The 14,066-nt window shown below is 35.7% G+C and overlaps 1 protein-coding gene across 1 annotated transcript; it reads left to right on the top strand.

Moving 5' to 3' along the window:
* Nucleotides 1–9,337: 9,337 nt before the first annotated feature.
* On the top strand, nucleotides 9,338–11,256 carry LOC131016002 (transcription factor TCP20). The gene has a single exon (XM_057944547.1). The coding sequence runs from the start codon at nucleotides 10,175–10,177 to the stop codon at nucleotides 11,069–11,071; it is 897 nt and encodes a 298-aa protein (XP_057800530.1). The 5' UTR covers nucleotides 9,338–10,174; the 3' UTR covers nucleotides 11,072–11,256.
* Nucleotides 11,257–14,066: the final 2,810 nt, after the last annotated feature.

Here is a 14,066-nt window from a genome sequence, read left to right as displayed (position 1 = left end):
GATTTATTGAAATTCGTATCATTATGAAATGAATATTTTTTTTGGTGGACAGAGGGAGTAATAAATAATATAAATAAAAATACACTTAATTGGTGAAATGGATTTGTAGAAATTGATATCTTCACAAATCTTCAATCTTAAAACATAAATTAGTTAATCAATATTATGAAGCTAGGGTTCAACCACCTAAACCCGTCTAAAAAATATATAGAGTCAACTTTTGAGATAGTCATATTGAGCAATAAAACTCAATATTTGGCCTTCCATATAAGAAACACAAATTTTGGCCATTTTTTACGTTTTAGAACTATTTTCCCCTTAATTAGAGTGGACCAGGTTCGGATTTGCGCGCGGATTGGGCTTCGGGTTCCGGGTTGGGGTGTGTAGGTTATGATGGTACAGTTGGTACAAATGGGTAAATTTGTGCCAATTGTGCCATTCATTAGGTATACTTGGCATAATTATGCCCATTTGTGCCAAATGTGACTGGAGATTGAATGATAATACAGTTGGTATAAATGGGTAAATTCGTGTCAATTGTGTCATTCATTAGGTGCACTTGGCACAATTATACCCATTTGTGCCAAGAGAATGGGGGAAGGGGGAGGGAAGAGAGAGAGGGAGAATCATGTGTATTGGTTGGGTTGGGTAGGGTAGAGTAGGATTCGCGGGGTTAAGGGTATTTTGGACCGAAATTATAAAAAATGAATATTATTTGTGTTTTTCAGATGGGTAGCCGAAAATTGAGTTCCATTGCTGTTAGGTCCGGAGGGTCTCGAATAGGTGTATGGGGGGGATACACCTATAGGCTATTTTTCTCTAAATCAGAGGGATCTCAAGATAGAGATCAAAACGAAACTTTACACGCAAACTTAGATACCTGTTAACTGAAAGGAGTTTTGACCAAACAGGGTTGACGACTGATACTAAAATACTCTTCAGTAAAGAGTTATCAGTTAAGTCACTGGAACTTAACCGGTGCACGTTAAGGCTTCAGTCGAGTTGGCTAAAACAGAGATGTTACAAGTCTTCCTGACTATCAGAGGATAGACCAGTCAAACTGATAACATACGCAGCGGAAATAACTTTGTTTCGAAATAGCCTTTGTTGAGCATGTTGTTAGACTTAGGTTTCTCTTTGCATTTAATCAGTATTCAGTTTATCAGTTGAAAGAGCACAAGTAAGAATGTAAAACTGAAAGCTGTAAATAACACAGAGATTTTTACGTGGTTCGGAAAATACTTCCTACATCCACGGTTGGTTGACCAGACCAACAACTTTACTCCGCAAGTGCTTAACTGGTGCACTGCAAACCTATCCGTGTGTTTAGCCGGGTGCACACAACCGAATCAACTGAAGATCCAATCTTCAGTACCAACACTTTACTCGCGTTGGATTTTCCACTCCTAGCACGAACCTGCACTAGGATCTCACGGAGTCAGAGTACCTTCCTGAACTCCTTTTCAACTCAAACACTCGATTCTATCTCTCGAAGGGAGGTTTGAAATCTTGCCAACTAAACTTCAAAGAACAAGTTCTTTGGAGTTAGTTTTGACCTAGGCTTTGGGTAAACAGGGGTTTGCCTAAGGTCTAAGAGAATGTATGTAATCAGCAGTAACTGATTTTTGGCTTTGGTATTCTCTTCTTCAATTCAAGCTTTGGAGAGGTTAAGCTTTGGCTGAGAAATAATTTTTGGCAGAGTTTCAGCTTATGTCGTTGAATCGGTGAAGATTGAAGTGATCCTCGAGCGCTATTTATAGGAGAGGTCTTCAATAGATCCGTTGGCGGAGAACGTCTTCAAGATTTCTTCCGTTGGAGAGCTTTCCGAATTTGGGCTAAGGCTTCAATCTTCGAGGTTCCTTGTTTTGTGAGAACGGCTATATTGAAGAGCAGGAGATGCGACGTCTCTGATAAAATAGCCACCAAATAGGAATGACCTCTGCAGAGAAAGGATTATCCTGAGATCTCTGCATTTAATGCGGCTGTACTTTTGGAGTACGTGGCTTCCTTTGAACGTTGGAGGTTCAGTCCGAGGAAGAATGTTTAACTGATACTTGACTTTAGTATCAGTCCGCTGAATCCACGTGGCACGCATTAAGTAATCAGTTCCGGACTGATTCTTCAACTGATACTCAGTTGGTAACTTCAGTCTTCAGTCCTTCGTCCTTCAGTCTTCAGTCTTCAGTCTTCAAAACATCAGACTAAACTAGAAAAGAACTCTAACACTTGAGTTCGAACAGTTCTAGTCTATTACAATTAAGGTCTATGGATTTTAGTATCATCAAAACAAGGATTAGGATATTTCAATAAGTTTCCAACAATTGCTCAATATGGCTATATGAGCGCATATTCTCCTATATATATATATATATATATATATATATATATATATATATATATATATATATATATATATATAGGAGGGCTACCATGAAAACACTTCTTAAAATAAAAATAAAAACGTTTTTCAATGTACGAATTTTATGTACAATACGTATGAATTCATCCAACAGGGTTACGAATTGTGAAAAACAAATTTTTGCTACCTTTGGGGTTCGAACTCAGGACCACGAATTCATCCAACAGGGTTAAGAATCAACCGTAGATCTTGATGATCTAAGGGCTTAAAATTGTCTATATTTTATATTTTGAGAAGTGTTTTTATTTTAGCCCTCCCCTATATATATACACACACACACACACACACACACACACACACACACACACCCGTCTGAAACCACTAAAAATAATTTTACTACTCATTCTTATCTCAATCATGTGTAATATACTCGCTAATTACCTTAACCTTTTTAAATTTTTGAATATATGTTATTAAATTAATTGATTATTACAAAGTAAACATTAATACTCCCTCCGTCCCAAATAAAATGTCTTGTTTTACTTTTTGGACTGTCCCAAACAAATGTCCTGATTCCTTTTTTGGCAATACACTCTCTCTCTATACTTAATATTTAAATAATTTCCACCAATCCACTTTATCTACTTTATACACATTTCTTAATCTCCGTGCCGAAAAGAAATAGGACATTTCGTTTGGAACGGAGGGAGTATTAAATAGACTAAATAATAAAAGATTTAAAAAAAATCAAGTAGGCATATTGATCATTGTCAAGACAAAATTAGTAATTTTTATACTCGTACATATCTCAAATTCGTTTTAAAAACAATTATAATATGTTCTCGTCCCAAACTCGTATAGTAATACTCTCTAATTATCAAAACTCATTTATTATATATCTATATAACTAAATATTAATTGTCATAATAAATGATTATTTGTGTCAATAAAATTAGAACGTTATAGAGTAAGCATTCATAATAAATAATATAAATACTCTCTGATTAGTCTTTTTCATCAAAAACTCTATATAATAATACTCGCTAATTTAAATTTAACTATCATTTTAAAATGAATTGTGTTGGTCACGGAGCGAGTATATATTGGTGTATGGAGGGGGGATACACCAGTTTGCAGCTTTTCGTTGTTTCTTATTTTGTCAGAGTATTAGATAGCTTACTAATAATGAGTCAGTAAGTGAAGGAAGAATCTCCTGACTAATAGGCAATCTTACTGATACATCAAGTAAGTTGACTGTATTCAGTTTAGACAAGCAAGAGATCATGTTCAATTAATCAAGCGGAATTCGAGGGACTTCCAAACTCGCTTAGTAGAAAACCTTTTCTTTGAATTTCACATCAAAAGATTTGAGTCAGTCTAGTAGTTATGTTAAACAGTATGTGCAGGTGCAATTTGTGATGCATGAGGTCAGCTTGCTGAAAGTTTTGCTAGTAAGGTAAGTCTGAGACCTAAGTACAGATTGTAGAACACAATTAGTTTTCTTTTATCAAAGTCTTGTCCACAAGACATCAGTCATATTAGCAAGATAAGCAAGTAGATCAAGACATTAAAAGAAAATATAAGTATAGCACACAAATAGTTTTACATGATACGGAGCAATTCTCCTACATCCACGACTCTGAGTCCACAGAGTAATCCCTTAACCTTAACTTAGCAATTTTCGCGGTTGCAATCTCGTTGCTTAGCAATTTAAATGGTTGCAGTCCCAAACTTAACAATTTCTACGGTCGCAGTCCCGTTGGCAATTTATGCGGTTGCAATCCCGTTCATAGAAATTTTCGCGTTTGCAATCTCGTTGCTTTGCCAACTTTTAGACTTCACACTTGAAACATACTCGTCAACTTATCCTTACTTCTTCACTTCGTCTTTACAACTTTGTGAGATGTTATATGAACACATTGTTGCAATGAAGAACAAGTTCTGAAGATCAGTGTGTTCATTGCTAGGCTTAGGATGTTTATATTGAAAATGCCTAGTCTAGGAACTACAAATGTATTCACAAGTTATTCACTTGGAATTTACAATGAAAATCTAGTTCTTATTCATGAAAGTTTGCTGATTTCTAAGTATATAACCTAACAATACACAACAACTTTATGTTTTTTACCATTATCACCATGCATTTGTTTCTTCCGATGTATATATAGACCAAATAGTGAATCTAGCATTGGACAGAGCCTTCTTCAGATTTCAATTTGTTGTTCTCTTCTAATTCTTCTCGTTGCAGCAATGAATGGCTGAGTTGGAAGATCTGCAAATTCGTACATAATGTTAACATCCAGTAGTCATCATTGTACTTTCTTCTGAAAAGAGGGATTCACATTTAATGCATATTCAGAGGCATTTAATGTTCGAAAAAGTATATGCTTTAGGGGCTGACTTTGCTTTTAACCTTTTGACCAAAGGGCTGACGTGGTATGAGTGAATCTAAGCACGAGTCAGTATGTTGTCCTTTAGTTAGTCTGCTAGGTTAAACTAATGCTTTCATAAGCTTAGCATTGAGTACCGCAAAGTCCTTGTGCTCTGTGGCCTAGGCACGAACCCCGATCAGCTCAGCAACATTGTTGATCCATCGGACTAAAATTTTTCCATCAGCCTGTGACTCTGGTTGGATCTTCAGTTGGGTCAAGCAGTGTTCAAATTCTCTAGTAAACTACATCAGCTTAGAATACTTGTGATATTCGTAAGCTATGTTTTGGCCTTCAGCAAGGTTCCATCGTTGGATTTTGGCATTCCATCAAAATATAGAATTTTTCCAACAGATTGTACAAATTCTATATATAATTTTATAATGAAATATAATGAAAAATGGATGTGTAAAATTTTATTTAAATTTTTAATTGACTAAGTCTATTGAAAAACTAATGTGATTGTACAAAATTTATCCTTTTATATAATGAAGTTGTGTTTTTCATTCTAAAAGAATACAATTCCATAAATCAAATAATTACAAATATATTTAACATTTTCAAATGCACTAAAATTATACTATTGTGTAAAATAATAAAGAAGATATAGAAGAATATTTTATTTTAAAACTTTTGACTTGTATAACTTTTTTATTTAAAATCTTTCTCATTAATTCACGTAAACCATGAATTAAGAAGATAGCAAGAACCTCAAATTGAAGAACCTTTTGTTAGAAGGGTTGGTCTCTAGTGCAACAGTCGCACTCCAATGTGATGAGTCCGCCCCGACCCGGTCCGCGCCTCAGACCCGAAACCCTGAATCCTAAATTATTACATTTGTTTATAATAATTGTTACTTTTAATAAGCATGACATATACATTTGTTCGCACAAATGTATACTTATATAAATATAAGTATTTACCTTCATTTAATATAAAGTACTCCCTCCGTCCCCAAAATAAGTTCCTCTTTGGGGACGGCACGGGTTTTAAGGAAAAATTGTAAAGTGTATTGATAGTGGAGAAAAATATGTTATAATTAGTATTGGGGGTTGTGAAAATGTGAAAATGTGTTTTAATTAGTATTGGGAGTGGTGAAAAAGTGAAAAGTAAGATTAAATAAATTATTATTAGTGGTGGGGTAGTTGTCCAAAAAGTGAAAAATATATTTTTTTGTGGAAACCTGAGAACCATTATAATTGATGCATTCGTTGTACAATTTAATGCATTCACTTTAAAATTAATGCACTTGAAAAAAATAAATTTTTTTGCTTCCTCAAAGATTTAAACCCAAGTGATATATTCATCTAGCAAGGTGATGCATCTACCGTAATTCATAATGATCGCACGGCTGAAAATGATTCTTTGTTCTTACTTGCAAATCGAATCTAATGTCGTAGTGAGATTTTTTTATCAAGCAAGAAACAAGTAATCAACCGATTCAAGCAAGCAGCGATGCCCTGAATCTAATTCTCAAGAAAAGGAATTAGGAATTAAGAATTGGGAAATTAGTAATAATATTATAATAGGCGTGCTTTAAAATATTAAATATAGGTATGTTTTAATTTTAAAATAAAATAAAATATATTTTAAAATAATCAATTTTAACCGACCGATTATCGGTAAACCGATAAATATGAAATTCAAATGATGCTATAATCGATAACCGAACCAAAATCGTAAATTACGGTTATCGGCTTACCAGTTAATCAAAATTTCGGTTTGATTACGGGTATAACCGAAAAATCGAGCCAGTTTTACCACCCCTATTAGCTAGTCTACTACAAATATTGTTGGGTCCATGAGGGTTAAGGAACTGGTGTATGGGGAGAGGGGGCGAATACACCAGAAGGCTAATTTTGACTTTCAAAACTTTTAAAGCTTCTTTTGAAATACTCACTTTTGTAAACTGAAGTAATGTTGACTGATACTAGAGATAAGACAACACAAAATTTCAGTCAAGGAGTTTCAAGTTTGAGAGTGAGCACTAGACTGAATTTAATAAAGGTTCAGTTCAAGAAACAGATCAATAAACAATTGATCCAATTTATGCTTCAGTCTAGTGTTAGTAAAATCAGATAGGTGTTATGAATCTCACAGACAAATCAAAGATTTGTCAGTTCAATCAATAACGCTCGCAACGAAAAAAAAAACATCTTTTACAAAATAGCCTTTTTGAAGGTTAGGTTGTCAGGTTTCATATTTCTCTTTCACTTATACTAGATTCAGTTAAAGTAAAGATTGAGCACATAAAATGAAAAGTAACAACTGAAAGCGGTAAAGAACACAGAGAATTTTATGTGGTTCGGATCAATATCCTACATCCACGGTCAGTTGGTTAGACTGACAACCACTAGGCTTGTGCTTACGAGTGCACAACAAACTTTACAACTGAAACTACCGTTTCAGTGCCAACACATTGGGTTGGACTTCTCGTCTCTTTTCTCAATCTCACAGATTAGCTAAGACTTCACTTGTCTTGCTTGCGAGGGCTGAGAACTCTTCGAGTTTAGACAACCGTCTAAAACTCTATAACTCAAACACTCTTTTCGCTCGGTTGAAAAGGGAGTTTGTACTACCAACTAAATTACAGAGAACAGGCTCTCTGTAATTGACATCTAGGCTTAGGATTTACAAAGGAATGCCTAGAGGTTCTAAGAGAATATATGTAATCAGATAACTGATTTTTGGCTTGGTGTATTCTCTTATTCGATTCAAACTATGGATAAGTATGAGTAGAAACTTGCGGATTTTGGCAGAGGTTCAGCGGGGTGTGCTTGAATCGGTGAAGAGTGAACTTGAACGTTGAGTCTATTTATAGGCAAAGTCTTCAATAGATCCGTTGGTGGAGATTGCCTTCAGAAATTTGCCGTTGTGAAACAACTTTGAATTTGAGCTAAAGTCTTCAATCTTCTGATCTTCTTGAGTCTGAAAGAAGTAAAGTCTTCTTTCTTGGAGATGGTGTTGTAGGCCGATGTGACACAACAAGAGAAGCTTTGTGTCAGGAAGGACGATCTCCTAGCTTCGGCATTTAATGCTTCTGTCCTTAGCATTAATTGCACCATATACAGTTGTTGACTACTTCAGTTTCTTGAGAGATAGACTGAAGCTTTCCAACGTATCAGTCTGTGAATCGCCAGCTAGTCAGAGAAAGTATTCAGCTAAAGTTCATCAGTTGAATATTCCAGCTGAGATAGTGTCATTGTGCTTTTCCAGTTTCTGCATCTTTAGTGTGCATCCTTCAATTGATTCGGCTGATCAGAGATCGCATCGTTCATCAGTCAAGTGTCTGTAGTTCTTTAGTCCAGCTTCTTTCGACTTCAGTCTTCAGGCTTTAGTCAAGTGTCTTCAGACGTTGGTCTTCAGTCTTTGTCGCTTCAGTCTAAACTAGTGAGGACTAAAGCACTTAAGTCCATAAAGAGAATATCAGTCTAGAAGTGCTTTCTAATAGTTTTGGTATCATCAAGCCTAGGAGGTTGGATATATCTTTTTGTGTCCCAACAAATATGTAATTTGGTACTTGAATTATTGTGTTCTTACTTATTTTAAATTCTTGCATTTTTTTATTGATTATGGTGTAATTATTTGTTTTGAATCATTGTTGAAACTCGAAACAATTATTATGGTTTTATTTGGTACTCCCTCTGTCCCATGAAGCAAGACCAAGTTCTTTTCGGCACGAGAATTAAGAAATTGATATTTTGTGTGTTAAGTGTGGTAGGTGAAAAAGTGAAAAGGTGAATAAAGAGTAAATTTTTTGCTACTTTTAGAAACTGGTCTTGCTTCGTGGGACAGACCAAAAAGAAAACTTGGTCTTGCTTCATGGGACGGAGGGAGTATTTATTTAATTTAGAATTTATTTTAGAAGAGAAGAAAATATAAATCCAAGTTTAAATTGAGATCCTATGGATCTAGACTTGGATCTTATTTTTTAGGATTCAATGGATCTGGATCGGATTTGAACCTAAGTAAGAAAATTCATATCAGAATCTGAATTAAGCAGGATCCGATTCAAATTCGGCTCATTGTCATCCCTAAGTACTCCCTCTCATTACAAATACCTCATTACTTTTGTGCACGGAGATTAAAAAATGTGTAGAAAGTAGATAAAGTGAGTTGGTGAAAATTGTTTAAATATTAAGTATAAAGAGAGAATATGTTGCCAAAAAAAGAATGAAATATTTGTAATGGAACATTTCATTATAAAAAGTTAGACATTTGTAATAAGACGAAAGTATGGGACTATGTAACTAAAACAAAAAAAATTCAATAAAACTAGTAATTAAAATGGATAAAACAAAAAAAAAAGTTCAATAAAACTAGTAATTAAAATGGATAAACACATGTGTTTCAAAATCTTGTGAACAAAAACTCTATTTCGATCTTTTCAAAAAAAAAAAAAACTCTGTTTTGATGCAACTTCCAACATAGATTGATGATGAATCACACACGCAGTACTAGGTTAGGAAGAAGAGGCCTTCTATTTTGGCAACTAGAAGGCCCCATTTTCTTTACTTGAGATGCCATAATTTTGGTCTCAAACTTTGTCTAAATTATTAGCATTATCCCTTTGCCTTTTGTTCAACAGATGATAGTGTGAGTCTTAAGTAACCCCACAATCCCAATCATTTCTTACCAGGTGTTCTTATGCAATCTCTCCATAATATTTATATTTATATATATATATATATACATGTGTGTGTGTGTGTGAGTTTTAGCCTCTTGCAAAATATTGCACCAAAATTACTCATTTTTGTTGGTTGTAATAATACAACCAAGCTACAAGTGAGAAGAATAGTTCTTACAAAACTTGTAATCAATGAGTTTGTGATTCACTCTTGGTGTAATTATCAGTGTTTTTTTCTTGCAAATTTATGTAAATTTTTGGATTGATTTCTAGGCGTTCATCTTGTGTTGATGCAGCTAAAATATATGAATGTGGAAACAAAGTGGAAAAATCTTGTCTGAATCAAAACAACAAGTCAATAGTCAAAACCCTGAACAGTGCAAAAGTGGCACACACACACACTCTCTCAATACCAGGATCCAATTTTTTTTCAGACAAAGATGCCATTTTCTGCCTAGGGATTTCAAGATTTTACCTTTTGTCCTTCACATTCCTTTCCCTTTTGCAAAAAAGTAAAAAATAACAAAAAAATAAAAATAAAAATAAAAATCAATCAAACCACCATTACAGCACTAAAAAGAACACCTCCCCTGTTTCTCTTTCCCCCTTTTTCTCCTTCAAGTCTTCCCACCTTCTTCAATCAATCAACTCAAAAAACATCATCAATTGTTTTCTTCAAGAAGACGATGCTGGAACCTTGAAATCTCACAGAATTGCAACAAGACAAAAGAGGGTGAGAGAAAAAAAAATCGTTTGTTGATGGATCCGAAGAACTCAAAGCAGCCGCAGGAGATGGCGAACCACAGCAGCAACAACAACAACGCAGGTGAAATCAAAGGTGCAGAGATGAAGGATTTCCAGATTGTAGTGGCGGAAAAAGACGAGTCCAAGAAGCACGCTCTGGCTCCGAAGCGGAGCTCCAACAAGGATCGCCACACCAAAGTCGAGGGCCGCGGCCGCCGAATTCGGATGCCCGCCCTCTGCGCCGCTAGAATCTTCCAATTAACCAGAGAATTAGGGCACAAATCCGACGGCGAGACCATCCAGTGGCTGCTGCAGCAAGCGGAGCCATCGATCATCGCCGCCACGGGGAGCGGCACCATCCCCGCCTCCGCCCTAGCAGCCGCCGGTGGTGCGATTTCACAGCAGGCCACCTCGATTTCGTCGGGGCTCCATCAGAAGATTGAAGATTTAGGTGTTACGATGGGTGGGGGCCGGAGCCCCTGGCCTATGATTGGTGGGAACTTGGGGAGGCCTCATGTGGGCGTCAGCACAGGATTATGGCCCCCCGCCGGCTTCGGTTTTCAGACATCCTCGTCCTCCTCGTCATCCTCTGGCCCGTCAATGGCGGCGGAGAATCCTAGTTATCTTCAAAAAATGGGTTTCCCTGGATTTGAGCTGCCCGGTGGGAATATGGGGCCAATGAGTTTCACCTCAATTTTGAGCGGCGGCGCTCAGCAGCTGCCCGGATTGGAGCTTGGCCTATCACAAGATGGAAATATTGGCGTGCTCAATCCTCAAGCATTCGGGCAGTTTTATCAGCAGATGGCACCGGCGGCGCGTGTTGCCCACCACCATCAGCAGCAACACCACCACCACCATCAGCAGCAGCCTTTGTCGCCCAAGGATGATGATTCTCAAGAATCAGGACAGTAGATTGTCTGAAATACTAAAAAACATTAATACTAAAAATGGTTGCTTTGTTTTTTTGGGATGGATTGTGTGGGTGATTGGGTTTTCTTTTTTTATTTTTCTTTTTTCTTTTTGTTGCATTAGTGTATAAATCTCAAGAATGATAGATATATTCATCCCACTATTCAGATAGATACCGATTTATTTTAGTTTCTGTTTCTTCTTCGTTGCGATACACCCTATTTGTCCTTGATCCTATATTGTGTAAATTACTGAGGTTTTAGATGTTGTTGCTGTTACACAATTGGTTCTGTGTTAGAATGTTAAGATGCAAATATTTGACTCATTTTCTTGGTTGGTTTAAGGCATCTTTTGTTTCACATATAGGGAAGTGAAACCATAAAAGAAGAATGTAGCCATATTTCTGCAAATCTGTCCTAGCTTTTAGTACAAGAGGCTCATGCTGAGGCAGTGTCTCGTCTCCCTCCCGATGAATATTGCCATCTCGCCAATTCAGGTTTGTTTTCTTGGATCTCATGTGAGGATGGTGTTATTTGAATTAGGTTGCATTTAGGTGTTTGTTGATTCAATACATTGGTGTATGATGACAAGTTTGTGGCTATTAAATATGTCTAGATTGGTGCAAGTAAAGTGACCAATGCCTAATTGTACATAATATGTTTATACTTTTCTGGAATATTAGTAGTGAAACTAAGCTTGTCTTGAGCTAACTGTAAGACACATGTTCTTCTTCATCTGAAATGATGGAGAGTAGGATTATATGTTGACTGAAGTGAATGATTCCATCCACTGCCTTCGAATTACTGCATTTTTGGACCTATGTAGAACCCTAAGTAGCACGGACTCGATTATAGCCTGTGCGGAAGTATTAGTTGTTGCATTCAAGTAAGCTTGATCCACACATATATGATACATGCTATATAGTCTCAGTCGAGGCCTTGTTGATTCTGAAACTAACCAAGCTTATGTTTTTCGTGTCTTTTCTCTTTTAACGGCACCATATCCATCTCTCTCCCAACAGCACTAGACCTCAACACAACTTGATTTCCTGTTTGATATATCAACTTGATTTCAGCACTAGATTAGTGATGTTTTGATGCATTGTTCCATTAGTCTTGTCTCTCAAAGTAATCTATGTTGTGTTGTGCAGTTTCACAGGATCCAAAATCCTTATGGTGTAAGCCCTACTTGATCTTCAACTATGGTGGTAAAGTTCTAAATGTTTTTTATGGTGGAATTTGTCTTTTATCTTTTTCGATGTATGGATTCTTGCATATATCTCCACATGAGCAAGAATAGCAACTTTGTGCATATGTGAAATCCAAACTTCCCCAAAGCAAAAATAGAAAGAAAAAGAAAGGGATATTTGCCATAAAATACACGAACTTTCAGTAAATTCTGGTTTTTCCCATAACCTTTAAAATTTGAAAAATAATACACCACCTTTCGATTTTTTCTGATTTTTACCATGGGTATGAAATACACCCAAATAAAAGTTGATTTTAGGACTTTTGACTTAGATTTTTTGATAACTAAGCATGACGGATAGTAAATGTGGCATAATAAAGTCGATGCATCGGCTTAGGTATCAACAAATCTAAGTCAAAAGTTCTAAAATCAATTTTTATTTGGGGATATTTCATACCCGTGGGAAAAATAAGAAAAAATCGAAAGGTGGTGTATTTTTTTTCAAATTTTAAAGGTTATGGGAAAAATTAGAATTTGCTGAAAGTTCATGTATTTTACGGCAAATATCCCAAAAAGAAAATGCTCTGATTGAAACAAAAAGTGGAAGTGCAAAAACAAGTTGAGCATGAAGGTGATGAAAGAGGAAAGATTTTGAGTAACAGAAAAATGGGGAAATGTGGGTGTCATTGTCATATGTGGAAAAGAAGTTATGTGGACATGCTTTGTTTCTTGAGTTCATGTTTTTTCCCATTCGATATGGGCACACACATCTTTCAGATGTCTAAATTAATTTTGAATGTAACAGATTTGCATGGAGAGAGAGAGAGAGAGGTGACAAGATGGTGCATTTGCTATAAATGACTGGTCGTCTTCATTGCATCAATAAATGCCAAGGCATTATCTTTAAAATATGTGGCGCTGCTAACCTTCGTGTACATAATGAATTTGTTTCCCATGCCATTAGGTTTTTCTTTTCCTTTTTGAGTTTTATAATGCTTCGACAAAATTTATTTTAAAAAAAAGGATACTTTTTGGCGATGGGATCCATGAAATTTATCACTCCCTTCCTTCAAGAAAAGTGTGGTTTGTTTGCTATTTTAATCTCTTATATTTTTAATTTGTCATATTTAATATTTATAAAAAAGATTATCTAACAAATCATTTAAGAATTACTTCATTCGTCCCATTGATAATATAGCTCATTATTGTTCGACACGATCATTAAGAATAAAAATGATTGAAAATGATGAAACCCATAATTTTTTGTGAGAGATGGTGGTTTCCTTTTTTGGAACATACCATTATCACGGGGATAGTAAGTCATTATCAATGAGGCAGAGCGAGTATATAACAAATCAATTTTGATAGGTCATTTTTTTTACATTATACACATCTCTCAAATAATTCTTACAATTCGTGCGCTCCAAAACACACTACACTTTTAATGGATGAAGGGAGTATTATTACTATTAGAGTTAAAAAATGAAACTATCCATTCTTATATAGTAAAAATAAAAATATCCACAAAGAACGAAAAAAGAAAACCAATTTTAGGATTCATTGTAGGAGGAGTAAAACACTCTTAACGTGTTTACTGTAAACATTAGTAAGTGATGTATACTAGGTGTTGTGCGTATTGATCTGTGTAGTGTTGTAGCTAACGTGTTAAGTATCCTGTCTAGGGAGTACATTCTCAAGAATGAAATTCAAAGGAATTGACGAGCCTGAAACAAGCGATGGAGCATTTAATTTAATTCGATGCAAAACGAGGAACCTTATAGGACTTGACATGTCGCTATTCTTCTTGAGA

The sequence above is a fragment of the Salvia miltiorrhiza genome, chromosome 3 (genome assembly GCF_028751815.1).
Source record: "Salvia miltiorrhiza cultivar Shanhuang (shh) chromosome 3, IMPLAD_Smil_shh, whole genome shotgun sequence".
Lineage (NCBI taxonomy): Eukaryota > Viridiplantae > Streptophyta > Magnoliopsida > Lamiales > Lamiaceae > Salvia > Salvia miltiorrhiza.
The sequence above is the reverse complement of the archived record's forward strand: the minus strand, read 5'-3'. Positions and strand labels throughout refer to the sequence as shown.

Bases quoted from the DNA above. Each gene is read 5' to 3' on its own strand.
- LOC131016002 (XM_057944547.1), top strand. From the start codon at position 10,175: ATGGATCCGAAGAACTCAAAGCAGCCGCAGGAGATGGCGAACCACAGC.